The sequence below is a fragment of the Onychostruthus taczanowskii genome, unplaced genomic scaffold, assembly GCF_017590055.1.
Source record: "Onychostruthus taczanowskii isolate IOZ18803 unplaced genomic scaffold, ASM1759005v1 scaffold4, whole genome shotgun sequence".
NCBI classification, from domain to species: Eukaryota; Metazoa; Chordata; class Aves; order Passeriformes; family Passeridae; genus Onychostruthus; species Onychostruthus taczanowskii.
Window position 1 is genome coordinate 15619571 of NW_024501459.1, and position 21442 is coordinate 15641012.

Below are 21442 nucleotides of genomic sequence, written 5' to 3' on the forward strand. Positions count from 1 at the left end.
CACACATATTATTCGATATCCAGCAATCTTCCAACTCTGTGTATTCTGCCATGTACAGCTGGATTTGGATCAAAATCTTAGAACAAATCAATGTTACACTCAATGGAATCTTAAAGTACAGATGCAACTTTTTTCACTGATCATCCTAGCATACGATTTCTAGTACAAGAAAGGCATTCACAGAATGTCCCAAACAGCATACTAGTCAGGATTTTCTACTTCTGACAAAGCTGCCTAATCTCAGAAAACCTCACTGACATTATCCCTTGGTGGCTGGGCACGGGATCGGGCTCCCCAGGAAGGCGGTCACAGCTCCATGCCTGGCAGAGTTGCACAGTGCTCTCTGGCACGCGGCGCGACTCCTGGGGATGGCCGTCGATGATCCCTGAGTGTTCCTTCCATCTCAGATTGTTCTGCGATTCTGTGACACTCTTAACACCGGGTGCGCTCTACAAAACACCACAGCCCCCCGCGCGTCCGCTCGAAAAGAATGCAAAGCGGTCCGGTCTCTAAACCCGGCCCCTTTCTGGGCCCATGGCAGGAAGCCGCAGGAGAGCGGCGGGGAGCTGCGGGGAGCGGCGGGAAGCGGCAGGAGAGGCAGGGAGCGGCAGGAGAGCGGCAGGGAGCGCAGTGGAGGCACGGAGCTCGTCCCCCGCTGCCCCACGGGCTCCGGCAGCGCCGCCTCCCCGCGGCCGCGCCTGCCCGCGGCGGGAGCTGGACGCGGCCGGAGCGGAGCGCGGCGGCCGCGGGGCCGTGAGGCGTTCGTGTTCTAAGGCGGGCAGCGCTGCCGTGGGAGACGAGGGAGCACTGAAGCGAGATGCGGCCAGCTCGGGGGCCCGGCGGCATGGCGGGGATCCCCGGCGAGCTCAGCCTCATGGATAAGGGCGTTAAGAGGCGAGTGCGGACGGGCCGGGGAGAGGGGAGGCCGCGGCGTAGGGCCGAGCTGCCGGCTGACGGTGGGCTCCTCTCTCCGCAGCCTGAGGGATGTGTCCCTGAGCTCGGACCTGCACACGCTCAACGCCCACTGTAACCTCATCGCCAGGATCCAAGGGCTCGACCATCTCCGGAATCTGCAGCACTTGGATCTGTCCTCAAACCAGATCCGCCGCATCGAGGGGCTCGGTTCCCTGGCGAAGCTGCGCACCCTGAGCTTGTCCTGCAACCTGCTAACCAAAGTGGAGGGTCTGCAATGTTTATTTCGGTCCATTTAGCAAGTTACAAAAGTTTCTCTAAGAGTCGTTGTAAGGTTTATTTTGGAATGTTTGTATATAAGTAAGGTTATACCAAGTTAGTATGCGTTAGTATGCTAACCATTTTATAAAGTAAATTTTAAGATGAGTATGTATAGTCTTCATAACCCTTATCTTAGCAAAATGCCTTAATTTAGAAGAAAAACCTGATTTTTATAATATGATTATAGATTAATGTCATAATTTGTAGTTATGATCTTTAAAGGTTCACTTTGCAAGCTTTGAATTTGAAGAAAGCAGAGCATTCTTCTGAAAATCCTCCTGTTTCTATTTTTTTCCCTTATTTTGTTTAGGACTGGAAAAACTCTTTAATTTAACTATGCTGAACTTGTCATATAATCGCATACATGATCTCTCTGGTAAGTGATGTTGCCATGTGCTGTGCAGTACAAAGCATTTGTCTCACTTTAATTTTGAAAAACGTGGCCAAGTGTATTTTGAAAAATTTCTAGTGCTTCAAGTGCCAATTCACTGAATAATTCTAATACAGGTGGCTATTGCTGCTCTTTTCAGCTTTAAGGTTTTTAGCACCAAAGATTGTTCCAAACTGGAATTTATTCTTCTGTGTTTGGTAAGGCCAAGCTTGTTCAGAAAGCAGTAAACATTTTGTATTTACTTCCAAAATATTTATATTTTTCATTTTTATAGAACAAAAATGCAACCTTACATATGGTATGGAAGTTCTCTTGTATATCTCTGTTGAAATGGTCAGTTGTTCTTATGATTTCATGCTACAAAATCAGGAGTACTTGTAATGGAAAATTAAAAGAACATTGGTAACAATTTTGTTAATGAGCTTGTGTTAAAAAATGAAACTTCAAGGAAAAGGTTTATTTTTACATGCGTTTTAACAGTCAGAGATTAATCTGTTTCTTTAAAGTTATCTCACATAAGTAGCTTAAGTGTTGTACTTTGTGGTAGACTAGCACAGGTAATTAACATTTAGACAAGGATATGGAGCAAGTGTTATTCTCTCATTTCTAGCTATGATATTTTATTTACTGAGTATTTTTCAACAAGATGCTGTCTGTTCTAAACCCCATAGAATAGGACTGTAGCAGAAAACATTACTTTGTGGTTGTTTGGGTTTTTTCCCCTGAAATTTCCAGGATTTCGATCTCTTCATGGAACCAGACATAAGATTAGCCACATTGACCTTCACAGCAACTGTGTAAGCAATATTAATCACTTACTGCAGTGCACAAAGGGGCTGCACTGTTTGACAAACCTGACGCTGGAAAGAAACGGAAAAGCCAATCCCGTTTGTCACATAGCAGGTATGGATCTGATCTTACGTAGATAATTTGTGCTCATTAGCTCCATGATTTCCTTTAAGCTGTGAGCCGTTTTCTGAAGCTTGCAAATTCATTCATAAACTGGCCAGCTTGCAGAAATCTAAATTCTGTCAAAATGATTCATTTTCCATTTTAAAAAAATCCTTTTTTCCCCGGCAGCATATTCTCAAAATTGTAAATTGTATGCTTTGATAAGGCTCAACATTTTCATCTGTGAGTCCAGTGGAGGGCCACCAACATGATTAGAGGGATGGAGCACCTCTCCTATGAGGAAAGGCTGAGAGAATTGGGATTGTTCAGCCTGGAGAAGAGAAGGCTTCAGGGTGACCTGTTTGTGTCTTTGCAGTACCTGAGAGGAATCTAAAAGAAGGAAGGAGAGAGACTCTTTCCAAAGGCATGTAGTGATAGGACAAGGAGGTATGGCTTCAAACTGGAATAGTTTTAGATGAGATATTAGGAAAATATTCTTTACTGTGAAGGCTGGTGAGGCACTGGAACAGGTTGCCCAGAGTGGTTGTGGATATCCTATCCCTGGAAGTGTTCAAGGACAGATTGCATTAGGTTCTGAGCCACATGGTCTAGTGGAAGGACAGAAATATTAATATTATAAGCTGAAAAGGTGGAGAACTCAAAGAATGTATTTGAAGATACTGAACTTATAGACAGAGGGCAGGCACAGGAAACAGGTAGTCTGCTACTAACAGAGATCACAAGAGAAAGTAACAGTGAGCTTTTCCTTCTTTTCCCCCTGCTTCGGTTAGCAGTGACAGACTCTAGGATCCTCTCCAATATCACCCAAATAGGTGTCAGGTGTTTCACTAGGCAGCTTGGAGACAAGTTGGAGAATACATGTGGATGCATCACTTTCAGTTGTCTTTGAGCTTCTGGTTTGGGGGTAGGTTTTTCAGGCCATTAAAATGTTACAGTTCATTAAAATGTCTAAGTTCAAACAAGTTAAATTGTAGCATTTTATATTGGTGTAGGGTTTTTTTTTTTTAATTTTCTCTGTGTGTAAGAGAGGAAAATCTCTTAGAGGAAGGTGGAAGTGGAGAATTGATGCTTTTGCAAGAGTTTAAAGGTAATTTCAAAGAGTAGGACAGTAGGAATTGACCATACAAAATAGCAATAGTATCATGAGCACACAGTTGATTCAGATGTAAGGTATGTACAGTTAAAAATAAACACCAGGTGTCACTGAGGAAAGCCAAATAAGGTTTTAAGTAATTTTTTTAATGCACTCATCATATTTTACAAATACATTCAGGCACTACAGAAACAGTAGCAGGACTATTAAAGTTATCTGATTAACTTAGAAAATGCCACTAGTTTTCTTCTGCAAGTACTTATATACCCCTTCATATCTGTGTCTTTGGTGGCACTTCCAAAACTGCAGTGTTCAGCAGCGTAAATTCTAACAAATTAAAAGCGCTACCTTCAGTGCTTTACAGTTTCATAATGCCTTATTTCATTCACTGACAAAGGATGAAGTTGTCTCAGCCCTTTGAGAACTTGCTTTTCCATTACATTCATCTACCCTTCCACTTGGTACAATTGTTTGGGTGCAGTAGGCTGATATTGAAAGGTTGTCTGTGCAATTGCAGTGTGCTGATGGTGGCTGGGAAATCCCTGTGTAGATCAGGACTAGGCAGGCAGCTTCCCAGTTGATTTAATTTGTATGTTGTCCGTTTAAAGCCTTGGGTGAGGAAAGATGAGACAATTGTAGGTAATTCACTATTTTTTTTCTTACATTAAAATTGTAGTGAATCATTTAAGATGATGATGTACCTAAAGACACCAGGCATCTTCTTGCAAGATTGATTTCAATTTAAATGTGGTCTTTTTCTCAAGGTTATAGAGAAACTGTTCTTCAGTCATTGCCCCAGTTAACAGCTCTAGATGGAAGAAATATTTCTGGTGTACCAGTGGACCTGGCAGAAGAAAACTGTTCAGATTTGCAGTGTTTAGAAGACATTTTGAGTTCTTTGGTTTCGTCTGAGTGCCCTTCCACCCGAGATCAGGTGCCACAGTTTGTGTGTACTAGTTTTAAAATTGACACATTCCATTTTTATATTGCATGCAACATATTAATGCTGCAAGAGTTGTCTTTTCTTCTGACAGAACAATGTTCCCTTACCGCTGGCGACACCACACATCGACCAGGCACTGGCTCAGTTTCGGCAGCGTTCAAGGGTACCAGTGCAAGGTGCCACCAGCTCCTCCACAGAGCTTGTCTCATCTTCTGAACCCGAGAAGACACAGCTTGATAAAATACACAGTGAGATGAGAATTAAAAAAATAGAAGATCAAATTTTACAGATACTGCAAAAGGTTATTTTTTTTTCTGTGATTGCACAGCAAGTTTTGTTTGTAAGATAAAGTGTGCATTTCTGATAATGAAAAAGTTTGCTTTACCAGACTAGAACATTTCTACTGGTATTATAGGTTGACTGTGCTAATGTGTTCTTCATCATTTTGAGAAGCTGGGAATAAAATAAAAACAAGTCTTTAAAACTGAAGATTGCACTTTGTATCTTGAATCATTCCATACAGAATAAAACCCATAGTGTATGGGACTAGCAGAGCTATCCAATCATTTTTTATGTTTTTTATGTTGTTTTTTTTTTATTTTTTATCCTGAAACCAATCAATGTACTAACTGAACCAGAGTAAAACATGAAATGAACAAAAGTGCCTGGATTATACAGTTGGTGAAAATTAATTTCACTAATAGGTCAACTTGGTCTGATATGCTTGTCACGTATTATAGTTTGTGTTGTTAACATAGATAACATAAGTTTGTCAGGTTTGTTTGGTCCTGGTGTTTGCAAGGCCTTTTTTGGCTTTTAGTGCTGTGTTTGTTTTACATTTTTCACCAGCTGCCTAAGGATTTTACCAAACTAAATGTATTTCAAAAGGAAACAACTATATGTTCTCAAGCATCCTGAGTTTACTTTAGCTTTAAGACAACAAAATATTTCAGCAACAAAATATTTAAAAATATTTCAAGTAGGGAAGTAAAGAAGTAAAAGTAAAGAACTGGAAGCAATTGTTTAGTTTTTGTCAAAACTATTTTGTGTGAACTTTTTTTAAAATTGGACCTGAATAATTGTTAGCCAATCAGAAATATTAAAATTTGTATCTAAAACTTTGATCTCTTCTTAGGTATCTGATAGTGCAAGACAGGAAGCTGCTCCAAGTGCTCTCAAAGCTAAGAGAGACACAGATCCAACTTCTGAGAGTGAAAATGAGAGTGGAAAAGAGAACAACAGAAAGGTCATGAAAGGAAGCAAGATCCCCACTTACCGTAAAACTGCCTTATCTACAAAAGGTCATGCAAGTCATCTAAAGAAGAAAATTACTAACAGGTATCTCAGTGTTTACTATGTAAAGCCAAAATTCATTAAACTGAATATTGTCAGCATGAACATAGTTTTAAACTATGTTCATGTTTTGAACATTTTTGAAACCGTTTTGAAACATTTCACTGAAAGTGGTAGGTTGTGTAAATGAAGTCAGTACCCTGCAAATAAGTAGCTACTGAGGCTTCATTCAGTTGTTTCTCCACATAAACTGTTTCTTTCTTCAGGTGATAAGGAAATTGAACTGAAGATTCCAAAACAAGAACTTTCAAAATCCTAACAGCTTATGTTTCCATCTTTATTTTAAATTGTGGTGGCAAAAGAATTCTCCACAGATGGAACTGAGTAATTAAAAGATTCATGGTCTCAGAACAATGGTCAAGATTATATATCTTTGAAGCTGACGATGCCATAGTGATTTGTTTGATTTGTATAGTAAATATCAGAAGTGATGAGTAGAAGACAATACAAATTGGAATATATTTGTTCAGTCAGCCACTGCAGCTCTACAGCTACTCTACTCTTCTAAAATTATTTTGTGTCTCTGTGATCATTAGATGGTTTTAGGTAGCATCTGCTAGCTGTAAGTATCTTTTTAGAGCTGAATATATGAATTCACTTGTTTCTGTTTGACTGATTGCAAATTATTTTCTAAATGGTTTTGAACTCTCTAGTATTTAGCTGCTGCACTAAACTGTAAGTTTTTTTCACTTAAAAGTGTCTCAATCCACTGTTATTCTTCAAACTCTGCATATAGGGAAGAGAAGAAGAGTTCCTCCAAGTGTCCATGCTCCAGTCAGAATGACTCTCCTTTTAAAGTAGTGGGAAGAAAAGCTGAAATACTAACTGGAAGACAGAGTAATATGGAAAAAGTAGAAGAATGTAATTCAAATTTCATAGAGGAATCAACATACCGAGTAGGTGTTGTATCATTTTAAGTTACATATATCGTCATGTGAAGCCAAATATATGTCTCCTGGTCAAACTAAAGCTGGAGGTCACAAAAATAATTGCATGTAGATATTGTCAAATGTAGTGGAGTTCTTGTAGTGCCAAGTGCCAACTGAGAGAGGATGTATTTTACTTCACTTTTATGGGAGTTTTTGTCCTGGTTGCTTGCATTTTCTTCTGTCATCCATGAATTCCACTAAGACAAAAAAGTCTTGTTCTACAATTATAAATAGTGATTATCATTTTTGGCTATGTTTGAATGTTTCCTAGTAAGTTGATGCTTATCACATTCTTGCTAAGGCACTAATTCAAGAACTGGATCAGGAGAAAGAAAGGAGGTGGAAAGCAGAGCAAGCAGAGAAGAAATTATTAGAGTATGTCAGTGAGCTACAGAAGCATGCAAAAGAAGAAAAGAATATTCAGAGTATGGCTTTATTCACCAGAGACAGGTAGGGAAATAATGCCATAGTCTAAGAGTTTATGGGGTTCTTTTTTTAGTTTCCAGTAATTCACTTTGTAGGCTTAAGAAACAAGGACAGCTTTAAACAATGTACTTGGAAAATAATGCATCAAGAAGTAGTGCTAGAGTTTCTCTCAGTATTACCTAGTGAAATTCCTTTCTGCAGCTTCCTTCCTGTTCTTGTCATAGAACATTATCAGTATGCCACTTTTCTCCATTTCTAGCCATTACTTTCCAAACAACCTGTATCATAACTATACCTTCAGTTCAAACTCTAGTAGCCGTCTCATATCGTACTTCTGCCTTCTGTGTCCCAGTCTCCCTTTCCACATACACCCAGGGCGTTCTTTGCTTTTTTCTGTGCAGCACATTAGAACAAAAACGTTTCTGGCAGGCTGGAGTCGGCCCATAGGCAATGTATTGTGCTGGGCAGGCCTAGCTAGCACATCTGCAGAGAGGTCATTGTCACCATCCTCATGTGTCCTGAGCAGCAGCGGTTTTTTTTAAAGATCTCCTTATTTTTGGAGATGTCTGCTCCATGTGGCTTTTTCTTAACTGTATTGTATTTATCAAAGCCACATTTTCTTTCTTTTAGGATAAACCAAGCCATGTGCTTCCTGAGTACCATCCATCACTGACTGTGAATATTTCCCTTTTTTCCCTTTTTGTTTTAGGTTCACTTCCAACCTTTATTTTATACCAATCTACATTTAGACTGTCTTCTATAAGAAGCTTATTATGCTCCTATAAAGCAAAGTAATACTAAAGTGTCATTTCCTAAAAGATGTATCTATGAGGTTGTCTCCATCTCAGTTTTTTTTAAACGAATCTCCATATAGTAATGCTGCACATGATTTAATAGTTTATGTCCCTTTAAACAGTTTTATATGACAGTGCTATAAATAGTAAAATGCAGTAAAAAGCAAGATGTGTTGCTACAACAGCTACTAATGCCTTTTTCTCAATGTATTTGGCATGAAACTTACAAGTAAAACATTTATAATACAACTTCACTGCATTTATTCTCAGGTTAAAGGAATTGATATTGAAAGAGAAAGATGCCAAAGCAAGACTGCAGGCAGATGTCCAACAGTTGAAAGGTGAAACTGAAAGACTTACTAATGAGCTAAATCAGGCAAGAAATAAAGAAGCAGAATATCAGAAGGCCATGCGAGCTTTAGAAGAAACACTGTCCAAGATGGAGACACAGAGGTTGCAGCAGCGAGCAGCAGAGGTAAATATTTTTCATGAGTAAATAATGCAGTGGCAACAGGATGACTACCATAGTCCTGAATACAAACAAATGCTAGATTTTACCAACACTGAGTCTGAGTTTTCCACAATAAAACCTGGGTTTTTTTTTTTTTTTAATGGGTATCCATTTTAATTGTCAATTAATGTGTTTTATAAATGGTGGCCTTAAGATAAAGGAGAACAAGTCCTATGTACTTAACACTGAGAGCTGATGGTTTCTGAAAACATAGAGTGATAAAGACAAGTTTTTAAAGTTGCTAAAATCAACAGACATCTTACTACTGGGATGGAAATCTAGTGGTTCTGTTTGTTTCGCTGGTCTGAAAAATTACATGCTTATAATTGCAACCACAACAAAACAGTAATTGCCAAGAACATTAAAGATTCTGGTTAGTTTGTGTGATGTTTTGTGTTTGTTTGTTTGGGATTTTTTGGTTTTGTTTTTACAGCTGGAGAAGATAATGATGCTTTTCTAGTCAGAGGCTCTTTGTTGAGTATACAAATATATAAGATCAAGATGCTGGACCACATACTGCCACTATGTCTTTCTGAGAAATTAATTGCTGAATTTTCAGTGTCCTCCAATATCTACTCCGTTTGTTTGTTTATATTCCTATGTTAGTCTATTCCTGTGTCACTGAACTTAGAGAAAATTAATCTTAACACATCCATCCTGAAAAGTCTTTGAACTGATGGTGTGGTGCTCTAGGAAGTGTTGTTGTTTAGGTTCCCTGAAAGGAATGAAAATCTGGGAGTGTCCTGACAAACTGCAAAGTACCATCCAAGACACCCTCTACTTTAGGCTCCTGTTTGGGTACTTGAGTGGCTCTTCCATTTCTTCCTTAGCTGTAGATATCCTGGAGCTATTATGGAATCTAGAGGTTACCTTCAGTTTAGATCAGGTATCTGCCCATCAGTTTGAAAAGTACTAAATTTAGTGATTTGGTGAACAGAGGAGTGGGATTTGCATGTGTGTGTGGTTTTTTTCTATCTTATAAGAATGAAAACACCTTACTGATGTATAAAGCTTTTATTTTTCCTTCGATGAGTTTGTAGAAATAAGTCATCTCTTTTGGTGGTAGGAACATTGTTTTTATTAAGGGAAGGTCTTTGTTCGTGTCTTTAAGATCCTATAGCAAATACTCCTTAATAATTTTGTTTCAAAGAATAATCATGATGCTCTCGAAATGAAATCCTCTTTTTGAATGTTCATATTTACTATACCTTTGGCCTATTTTGTAAATTCCAAGATTAAGAAATTCTAGAATATTTCATAGAGCTTTCTCATTGTACATTCCAGCAGTTACTTTCAGTGGTAAATTATCATTACTCCATGTAGCCACCACTATTTAAGGCTTTCAGTCAGCATTACTAAATGACTGCTTGAAGAGATTCAAGATTAGTAAGTTTACTATGCATCTAAATGTGTACCCTATTCCCTTGTTCTATTTTGACATTTTTGTCAAAATGTGTTCTTGCTTGACATTTTTAAGTGCTTCGATTTAGGAGAGAATTGCTTCTCTTCTTCCACAAAACAAAGGAATATAGTGTGATGTGTCTAAAAGTTACTCATTAAACTATTCATCAAAAGGCTTAACTTGTAGAACATAAAAACTTAGACTTCTGAAGTGTCCTGATTTTGAATTATCACTTAATGAGTAATCACAACCTTTTTTATAACTCTTTTCATATCTTTTTTCTTCATGTTGAATCAGAAAAGAGTTTTGTATTTAAAAGGCTTATGTCTATAAAATGGAATTACTCATGAAAGCTTGCATCAAATGGAAAAAGTGGAGTATGCCATCTGGTGTTTATACCGATTCTACATTTTTTGTAAATTCAGTAGAAAGCAGATCTGTTCAGCAGCTTTAAACTGTACCAATCAGAAAGGTGGATATTTTTATAAAGCAAAGTGTTAACAAAATGAAGTTAACGTTGAATACATCTAAAAATGTTTTGTTTGAAACTAATACAAGTATTACAATAAAAGAGTTTCTAATTGAGGATATCATTCTACCAATGCACTTCTTCCACTTCTGCAGGACACCTTGAAGTTCTTTACAAATTACGTAAAAGCCCTTGGTTCTTTATCAAGGTTGCTTTTTGAATTGTAGGAATTTAAGACTTTATTTTAAACATCTTGTCTTGAATTTCTTCAAGTGTTAAAATGTATTAAGAAAAAAACAAAATAAAACCAAACAACAAACCCCAAACAAAAAACTCAAATTTCTTAAGTGTTAAAATATATTAAGAAAAAAACAAAACCAAACAACAAACCCCAAACAAAAAACTCTTAGAAAGCACCTGTTCCTTTGTGTTCTACTATAAAACATGAAGATTAGATTACAGTTCTAAGAAAATCTTGCTCTTTATGACACAGATGAAACAGGTGCAAGAAGCAGAGCTTAAAGCATCAGCAAATGAAAGAGAAGTACAGTTACTTCGAATATCTGTCCGACAACAGAAGGAGAAGGTAAAACAACTGCATGAGCTTCTTGTATTAAGAGAGCAAGAGCAAAGGTATGGGGTCATTGTTTTCTTTTCACAAGTTAATAGAGATGCTTGTGTTGCCAATGTGTTTTGTTTAAATGTGTTCTCAAGTACGGATGTGCTTTTGTTCGGGTTTGGTTTGTTTTGGATTTTTTGATTAGTGGGAGAGATGGTCTTTGTAAAAATGTAGATGCCTTCCTACACATTTTCTTGCTCATTTAGGAATATCTTGTAGGTTCCTGACTCATAAGTTCGTGTAGGCAACTTCCAGCCTTTCATGTGAAAGGTTCTTCTCTTATAATGTGGCCAAATTCTTTATTTTAAATACTTGATCTGTAATCCAGGAATAATCAGATAAAAATAAAATAGTATTTGAATTGTATTTGAACTGAAGAGCTGCATATGCTACAATAATACAAAGTGTTCTGCAGCCTCTGCAGAATCTCGCTTGTTGGGTGGAGTGTGAGTTACTTGCCTGGCTGCTTTCCTCTTTGAAAATTTCCCTTTTTTGGAGAATACTTGAGGCTACATGATGTGAAACTACACTTGACACAAAGTGTTCTGCAGCCTTCTGCAAAGTGTTCTGCAGAATCTTGCTTGTTGGGTGGAGTGTGAGTTACTTGCCTGGCTGCTTTCCTCTTTGAAAATTTCCCTTTTTTGGAGAATACTTGAGGCTACATGATGTGAAACTACACTTGAGGCTTTGTGTTGAGGCTTTTAGGTCCGTATTGCTGTTGCTTTTCAGGTTTTGGGTCTGAGTGAATAGCAGCAGTTGTTGGATGAGGGTGGAAGGAATGACTGACTGCAGAAGAGGGTGTCTGGCTGTACAGGGCTTTTCTCTGATTCTAATGTCACTTCCAGATGTTTGTTAACAGCAGAGCAAACAAATGCTAAATCACAGCAAAAGCACAATTTAATAATTTCGACAAATGTTTGAATTCAAAAGTAAGCATATTCCTTTGGGTGTTTTTAACAGTAGTCAACAGAATTTTCCTCATGCTACGGCCATTGTCAGAGAAGACTGAAGGCTGTCTGATGAAGAATTTACCCCTAAGATGAAGGAATTTACCCCATTTATTATGTAATTCATTATCCTTTTTCAGTAAGACGAAGAAAATGAATTAAAACAGCATTGTGAGATCATGCAGTTCATGTCTCAAGTGTATGCTTGGTAATTTTAGGAAAGAACTTGGAACTCGAGTTGCTTTAAATGGACCTGAATTTCAAAATGCTGTGGCAAAAGAAGTGGCTAAAGAGGAGCAGAGGCATGAACAGCTTGTTAGAGAATTGCAGGAGAAAATTAACATGTCAAACCAGAAGTACAGAGAGCTAGAAGATGAGTTTCGTTTAGCTTTAACTATCGAAACAAAAAGGTTTAAAGAGGTAAGACTAAGAGAACATTTAATCTCACACTAGGTGGGGTTGTAGTTCTCTTAAATGTGTTTAGTTTGGGTGGATATTCCGGGTGTGCTTTTTTGGTATTTTGTTGGGTTGGTTTTTTACCTACTATGATCTTTGCTCCAAGGATTCATGCAAGAATACTGGTAGAAAGGTTTGAAATATCAGTGATTAGAACAAGGACAGCAAATGCCAAGTCAGCATTCAAAACTCCCAACATTTTTGTTCATATGTAGAACTTAATCAAAAGAAATTTTAAAAACCCCTTTTGTCTGATGTCATTAATTTCTATTAAAATATATTGACCTTCAATTAGAATATATTGAATTACAGTAAAACCTCCTTGTGTTTGTGTTTTGATAAGGTTATCATTAAATATATATATATATATATATATATATATATATATATATACAAGTGTATTTAGTAATATAGTTCCTTATTGTGTAAATTTTCAAAATTTAATTTTGGATATATATTTTGAAATTCAAATTCAAAACTTGCTTGCTAAATTCCTCAAGGAATTTATTTCTGTGGCTAGTATTTACATTTTTATATGTTAAACTATATTTAAAATATTAAATTTTTCACCTTAAACTTGGTTTTCTTTGTTTTAAATAAGTTTTAAATAGATGGGAGAAGAGGGGAAAGAAAAGACAGGGATTTTGCCCTTCAGATCTTTATGTTGAAAAAAAAAAAGTCTTGAATTAACTTTGTCCTTCTTTTGCAATTTTAATGTCAGTTTTGACAATGAGATTAAATTAAGCCATTGTTTTTAGCTCCCAAGTATGGCTTTTCTGCTCTGCTTCCCATCCACCCATGACTTTTTTTTTTTTCTGTGTGTAGGGTTTTTTTGTTTGTTTGGGGTTTTTTGTTACGATTTGTTGGGTTTGTGGTTTTATTACAAATACGCAGCTGGGTAGAACCAGTTTTTCAAGTTGTAGTTTCATGAACAAACCAGGAGAAAACAGGTGTCAGATATTTACTAATTTCCTATAGACTTGATGAATTTCTGTGTCTTCACTTGAAATTCAAACGTCAGTTATGTTTATATATACATTTTTTTTTTCCAATTAGCATTTTTCAAGTCTTGTCTTATAAAATTCTAGGTAAAACAGGGGTTTGAAAAAGCGTCTGCTGATCTAGTTGAACACAAACAAGCCCTGTTTGAGTTGGAACAAAGGGAAAAAGACATGGCAAGTCTGATCCAAGACCTGACAAATTTAGTGGAAGAACAGAAAGCAAAAATTGCAGAATTAACAAAATCAAACGAAGAAGCTACAGCAAACCTAAAGGTATTTGTTTCAAAACATTTCAACTACATAGATTATTTTTTGTGATGTTTCATCTGTAAAAGTTAATGCTTCCATACAAGCTTGATTAACTAAAAGACACAGGTTTCCTATTGCACTAAAACCCAGTAGTGCACCTCAGCCATTATTCTTGCATCTTGCACTGCTATTTCTCACAAACACTGCTCCCCATGTAGAAAAATGTCAACTCACTCGTGTTTTGGAAAGTGCACTCCTTGCCCTGTGACCAGTAGCAGTTTTTATATATCTGTTGGTCAGTCAAAACTACATTAATAGCTCTGACCCCTTATAAATTCAAAGAAATGGAACATACCTCTGCACTGGTCACTTACACGAAGTAGAACTGCAATTGAACAAATAATGCAGTGTAGTTGTTAGCAGCTCAGTATCTCCCAGTTGCATAATATTAGAAGTATTATTCATTATCTACTGCATGTCAGATTTTAATCTTAAATACTGTGGGCACAGTTGCTTTGTGGCAACACATTCTAGTACTACTTTATTATCTGTAAATATTTTTTTTATTTAAAGGACATAACTTTTAAATGGTTGTGTGATCAAGTCCAGCTTTGTGCTAGAATTTGGGTGGAATACAATCCCTGCACAGCTATTTCTAATCTCCCCTCTACATGTTGTTGTTAGGGTGCCCAAACATTTTGTTGTTGTACAGAATATGATTCTGCCAGTCAGCGATGCTTTTAAGAACAAAATTGAAAAATACCTATATTATATAGCTGTAATCTGTAAAACAAAATGTAGCTTGGATAACTGAAGATACATATTTATCATTGGAAGTGGAAGTAAGTCCCAGCTTGTCTTCTGATTCAGTTTTTAATATCTTTATCTCTTGCTTTTCTTGACTTGTGCATTTATAATTCTAAACAGGTTTTTATGATTACATTAATACTTTAGAGTGGGTATTTACAGTTTTCTGGAATTGAAGTATGTCTATTTGAAGGAAACATTTATGTTTCACAACTGGAGTGAGATGCAGATAGAGCCCTGAATGCAAGCAGAATATTTCTCAGTTAACTTGATTTGGTGTATATAAGGATTACTTTCCTTACCCCTTAGTATTGATTTGAAATTTTGCATATTGTTTGAAAGGATCTTACTGTCTTTTCCCAATGTTTGTTTGTACAGTGTCGAACTGGAGAACTTGAAACTGTGATTGAGGAGGACAAACAAAAGGCTATTCAAGTGGAACTTCTAAAAAAAGAAAATGTAAAACTTATTTCCCAGCTGACAGCCCAGGAATCTGTGATTGATGGATTAAAAATGGAAAGAAAAATATGGGGGCAGGAGTTGGCAGAACAGGGTAAAACAATGGGTTTTTTTCTTTGTCAGAAAAAAAAAATGGTGTTCAGTATCTTACATTTCAAATACACACTCCAAGAGATTTTAATCATGAAAAGGTCCTTGGATGCCTTCCTGATCTTATTCAGTTGTAAAGATGATGTGCAAAAATAAATGTTCTGTGGCACATGGGCTGATACAGGATCTGTAACAGCAGTTGTGGGAATCAGCTGTGAATACAGTTTATCTGTTTCCTGAAAATGTGAAAATGCCGTGAAGTTGTACAAAGAACTTTTAAATGTGAAACTAGAAAAACAAGGATCTATAAATAATGTTATGTAATGCTTCTTGTGTAGCAGGGAAATCTAATATGGAAATTTCAGTATATATCTTAAAAGAGTGTTAAATGCTGGGAGAAAAAAAGTTTGGGCATTTTTCTCTATTCCTGTGATTCAGCACCAGCTTGTGGTCTTCAGGGGTCTGTAAGAATTATTGTCAACTATTTTTCAGAGAAATTGTCATAAAGGATAAAACAGAGACCTTCAGTTCTGCATTTCCTCTTGAGTGTTACCTACCCACAGATTAAATCCCTACAGTGTTTCCTGTGGGCAAAACAGTCAAACCTTTTGTTTGTAAGGTTCTTACCTTTGTCTCCCCCAGCCCAATCTCCCAACATTCCACATCTTGAAATCAGTATCCTGTTTTGTCCAGGAGCTCATCTTGCACAAGATCGGGGGAAATTGGAGGCAAAAATTGAAGCTTTAACAAATGAGATTGACACGTTAAAAAAGCAAAAGGAACAGGACAGTGATACCATAAAAATTAAAAACAAAATAATGGATGATCAGACAGAAACAATTAGGAGACTAAAAGAAGTAAGTGCCATATCTGAAAATTTGTGTGCTTAACTTTCACTGCAAGTTCTAATTTTAGCTGTCACAAACCCTCTGATAAAAGCTGAGTCTGTACTTCCAGTTTTCTGACTCACAAATCACAATCAGGCATTCCGTGGCAATTCATTTCACTGAGAGCAGAAGAGGGCTTTTTATTAAATAGACACACAGTGATACTAGTTTGAATCTCTCACTGAACCATATTTATGTACAGACCTTCTTCTCTTTGCCTTGCTTCACTTTATTCATGGTAATGATTTTGAGAGAGATGAAATCAAGATAGCATAATTCTTCTTGAGTGTTTAAAAGGAAAAATTATTTTTAAAAGTTTGCCTCACATTTGTTTTACAACATAAATATTTTTTATTTTGTTCTTGTAAATAGTATTTTGGCAGCAGAAGTAATATGTTTTGTCCCAGTAATTCCATTTGTCTCATTCAGAGACTTAAAAGCTTAGCTTAATAATCAAAGTTTTATAGTGTGTCACATCAGTCAAAGATGTGTAAGTTATTGTTACACAGATTGTGAGCTCAGTGACTTAAATATAAGTTGTTTATTCAACTCTTATGTATAATAAGAGTTCAAAATAACTTTATTCTTATCTTTCTTTCAACTTAAGATTTATGTTTTGTTGACTTTTTTTAAATTCAGACTTCTTTCAGATGAAGATTCTGACTATCACTTTATTAAGTGTTCTTCATACATTCAGAAGAGTAAACTTTTATGTTGTTCTCTGCTTTATTTCATCATAGACTAAACACATACTCTTAAGGTTAACAATAAAGTTAAGGGAGTTTGTGTGTTCTAAAATATTTATCTTCTAAAGGGCATACAAGAAAAAGATAAACAAATCAAAAAACACAATGAAGAAAATCGGGAAGCTCAGAAATTGCTTCAAATAGAGTTGGATGAAAAAGCTGCTGAATGTGAAAAGCTAATGAAAAAATTAGAACGGCAAAATGAAAGAAAAGAGGAATTAAAACAACTGCTAGAAGAAAAAGAAGTGGAACTTGATGACATTAAGAATGCACACAGGTGATACACACAAATCACAATAATTCTTTGGGATCATTGTATGCAAGACTGCTCTGAAGTTATTCTTGCTTGCTATGAAAACCCACAGAAATGGAAGCATGAGAAACTTTTCTGCCTTCCTAAGAAGTGGTATTTATATTCATTGTAAATATGTGCATTTTACTTACAGTGCACTGAAGAAGAGGTGGCAAGGTAAAGGAGAGCTATTAAGCCAGCTGGAGGTGCAGGTTAAACAAATGAAGGAGAACTTTGATTTCAAAGAGAAGAAGCTGATTGAAGAGAGAAATAAAAGCCTTCAAACTCAAAGGTGAACACTTTAATAGTTTATTTTGTGACTATTCAGTTACTGTAGAGTTGCACTGTCAGTAACTGTGCAGAAATGCTCGATTATGTGGTGAAATAATGTGTAATACCTTTTTAACTACTTGGTGAGCCCAGTTACAAACTGGGCCTAGAAGGAATTCTTGCTGTAAAAGTGACTTACTTCATGGAATTGGCATTCAGTTACAGCATTCAGCATCTGAACTTCTTTATTTCCATTTTCTTTGAAAATAACCTCATACAATTGGCCTTGTCTCATCAATCCAACCTGTCCTAATCCCTTCTGTAGAGCCTTCCTGTCCTGCAGCACATCAACACTCCTGCCCAACTTGGTGTCTGTTAATTAGTGTTTCAGTCTGTGACAGACTGTTTCTAAATTACCTGTCATTCTTTTCCCATAGAAACAGCAAGATTTATTTTCTTGTTCCTCTTCTACTGTCAATTTCTTCAATCAAATAATAGTTAAGTATGAGATGATACAGAAACAGGTACTCATAATCTGAACAATTATTTCATATGCTTCTGGAATGATGGAGAAATTTGCTAAACTGATGATTTTTACTTTATTCTTTGTTCCCCTTCTCATGTTTTTCTTCCTTCCTCCCAACTATTCTTGAGAAAATACCAGCTAGTTAATAAGATTGCATGAGAAGGAAAAAACAGAACCACAACAAATCAACAACAAACATTAATAACAAAAAAGCCAAACAAAACAAACCACCTCAAATAGTCAATAGTATTGGGGTTTGAAACTGTCAGAAGATCGATAGTGAAACTGGAATTTTTGTTCTAAATAATTCTGGTTTGTTTCAGAATTTTGTTGTAAATTATTGTATACAATTGCCTTTCATTTTGTTCCTGTATATTTAAGAATTATCCCTTACAAGCAGAATTTTCTTGCAGTTTACTTCTTTATGGTGAAGGAGACACTTTTCTGTTTTTGTGAGACACAGGCTCACAGGCTGTTCACAGGGTCACACAGTTCATTCACTTCTTGGGACCCAAAAGCATAAGGAGATGTTTGAAAATAGGTGGAATTTTTGTCCATTTTGACAGTAACAAGCCCTAATCTTCATATCCTTTGCTAGTGATTAAATGCCTCTCCTTAGAGAATGCCAGAGGTCCTAAACACAGTGCATAAAGCTAGAAATTGTACTTGAACAAACAGGACACTTCTGATGCCAATATATAATCGTCTTCATGCTTAAGTTTTTAAAATCTTATCAAAGGCAGAACTGGACAAAGCAAAATACTTCAGTTGTTTGCAGGATAGTGATTTTCCAATATTTTTTTTAGGATTGCTGTGGAAAAGCTTCATAAAATGGATAATGCCTTCAGAAAACAACTTGAGTCAGTGTTGGCAGCACATGAGGAAGAACTCTTGCACCTGGAAAATGAAAAGGAAAAACAAATTGAAGCAGCAAATGAAAAAGTAATTTTAATACTCAATTTATACATTTATTGTATTTGTATTTTTATTCTACAGCTGCTACAAGCGTGGTGCTTGGAAGTCTCCTGTTTGAATCTATCAGGCTGACTGGATGGAAACAGTCCTGGCTTAGTACGCAATCTTTGCACAGCAAGAAAATCTCTAGACTTGTGCTATCCTAATGTTTTGTATTCAAGCAAAGTAAAACTCCATGCTATACAGCTATTATGAATCAATAACTAAACACTTCCTTATCTATACAGGCAAGAGTAATGATGACTATGTCAGATAATCCATTTAACTCACCTATGCCAACCTTAACTATTACTGTTTCTGTTGTCTACTGCATTCTTCCTTAACATGACAACTGATGCTTTTTTTCCTTAATAAGTTTCCTGTATTGTTACAGCACTTGCTACCTCCTAGCAGATTAATACATTTTTTTAAAGAAAAAATTCTGCTTCTGGATCCAGTATCAAGAGTAATGCATCGCAAATTCAAACATAAACATGGAACTCTTGCATTGCTTATCAGTGTTAAAAATTGCCACGATTATATGGGTTTAGGTGTATTAAGAAAAGGAAGAATTCGACTTCATCTCTGTGTGCTCTTTCAGGTCTACTCTGTTGAAGAAGAAATGCGGGAGCTTCTGCAAGAAATGGCAAACAGTAAAAAAGCCATGGAAAATAAAATACGACGACTTACAAGTGCATTGAATGATATTCAACAAGACTTTGAAGATTATTAATATTTATACTAAAAATGAATATTACACAAGCAGTTTCATCCACTAAAACGCACTTTTCCTTGTTTTCTAGAGAATTAAGTCTTTGTTGTATATTTTGATAGTTCAGGGAGCAGACAAATGTTTTTATGTTATTTTCATAATAAACAGTTGTTTCTAACCTTTGTTTATTTTTAGCTGCTCTCAAAATAGGTCAAAACATGTATAGATGAAAAGTATCATATGAAATTAGGAATTAGCATGTTTAATAAGAGAAAAGGAAGTTGGAAAGTTCTAAGCCAAAAGCCTGAAGATTTGTTTCAGTGAGATAAAGATTCTTGTAATGAGAGAACCAAGAATGTTGGATCATGGAAGGGCTTGTTTTGAAAGGGACCTTAAAGACAATCCAGTTCTGACATCCCTGTCATGGGCAGGGACACCTTCCACTAGACGAGGTTGCTCAAGAGCCGCATGCTACCTGGCCTTGAATACTTCCAGAGATGGGGCATTCACAACCTTTTTGGACAACCTGTTCCAGTGCCTCACCACCCTCACAGTAATTAATGAATTTTTTCCTATCAGCTAATCTAAACCTACTGTCTTTCAATTTAAAACCATTCTCCCTTGTCCTGTCACAACATGCCCGTGTAAATAGAGTCTCTCCATCTTTCTTGTACCCGAAAACAGGTTTAATCTGCCACTGTTGGAGAATGTGCAACTCCTGCAACTTAGAGTGGCTTTTTTGGCAGCGTAGTTTGGTTTTCTCCACAGCAATAGGCTCCCTACCAGGCTTTTGAAATAAAGAAGATAATAACCTAAGAGCTTCTTATGGAAGCAAAACATAACCCTTATATTAATATATTTATTTCATGGTGGAGGCTTTACCATCTCTGCAGTGCTCAGGTGTTTACTTCATTTGCTTGTTCTCAGAAGATCCTAAACTGCTACTGAACTACCCCATCCTCTGAAGCATTTTCGTGCTGCTGAAGTAAGGGAGCCGTGAGCGGTAAAATCACAGGGACACGCTGGTACACCAGGTGGGGCTGTTTCCTCTCCTCTTGCACCTCGCAGTAGCTCCTCTTGCTCCAGTGACCATAGCAGCCCCTAAGCCGACTTTACCGTCAGTTGTTCAGAACCCAGGCTTTAGCACATTGGCACAGTGCAACTAAAGGTGCATTTTCATGCCCAGCAGCCCTTTAAAAGTACTTTTTAAAGTACTAGTAAAAAGCCCTGGCCTTTGGGTAACTGTGTGAGGCTTGCTGGGTTTGTTATCAATTTGTTTATGAAAGCTTGCTGTGTGAACCAGAGCTTGATACCAGCTGCTTCTTGTTATGAGATGCAGCTTAAGGGATGACAAAGGCCTTGAAAACATGGGCACAGATTAAAAGCAGAGGCCATGGCAGTAAAAACAACATCCTAATTATCAGTGACTGGTCTTTAACAAAGCACAACATTGAAATCTGGGAACAAACTCTGTTTTAAAAATGGAAGTAGCAGTAGCAAAGCAAAATCAAAACAAAAGGCAGCCCAACAACTAAATGAGGCACTGCAAGAGCCTGGGAAAACACTCCCCACTCTGCTTTGCACAGGGGGAGGTGTGTAGGGCTGGGAATTGTCTAGAGATTGCATCATCTTAGAAAAGGGTAAAATTTGTGGAGGGGACAGAAAGCAGACACCTGCATCAGCTCTGACTCCCTGCATGGAGTTCCCACACCTGACCCATAGAAACACCATCAGCAATAATGGGGTGTCTGCACTGTGGTATTCTCAGCTAAGGTAGGAGAGAGCTGTTAAGGACTGTTTGCTTGGAATCTGTGCCATTGGTTCATTATATATAAAAATTAAGAAATATTGGTAATGGTTAGCCGGGTGTAAGAGGAAACTCTATCAGTTTTCTAAGGCAGAAGAATTATTTCTTACTCTTGTGCTTTATATACTCCATCCACAGTATGTGAGGGAAATGCTCACCTGGAA

General features: G+C 36.9%; 1 protein-coding gene across 1 annotated transcript; it reads left to right on the forward strand.

The window, feature by feature from the left end:
- Positions 1-614: 614 nt before the first annotated feature.
- Positions 615-19578, forward strand: LRRCC1 (leucine rich repeat and coiled-coil centrosomal protein 1). The gene is made up of 19 exons (XM_041412761.1): positions 615-894; positions 977-1182; positions 1544-1609; positions 2360-2527; positions 4394-4563; positions 4664-4873; positions 5708-5910; positions 6662-6821; positions 7156-7304; positions 8345-8549; positions 10950-11089; positions 12241-12442; positions 13567-13752; positions 14914-15088; positions 15778-15941; positions 16786-16994; positions 17164-17301; positions 18612-18747; positions 19361-19578. Exons 1-19 carry the CDS (start codon positions 818-820, stop codon positions 19490-19492), a joined length of 3096 nt encoding a protein of 1031 aa, XP_041268695.1. The 5' UTR covers positions 615-817; the 3' UTR covers positions 19493-19578.
- The last annotated feature ends 1864 nt before the right edge of the window (positions 19579-21442 follow it).

Coding starts and splice junctions, on each gene's coding strand:
- LRRCC1 (XM_041412761.1), top strand. CDS start 818: ATGCGGCCAGCTCGGGGGCCCGGCGGCATGGCGGGGATCCCCGGCGAG. Junction 1,183..1,543: donor CCTGCTAACCAAAGTGGAGG/GTCTGCAATGTT, acceptor TATTTTGTTTAG/GACTGGAAAAACTCTTTAAT. Junction 8,550..10,949: donor TGCAGCAGCGAGCAGCAGAG/GTAAATATTTTT, acceptor TTTATGACACAG/ATGAAACAGGTGCAAGAAGC.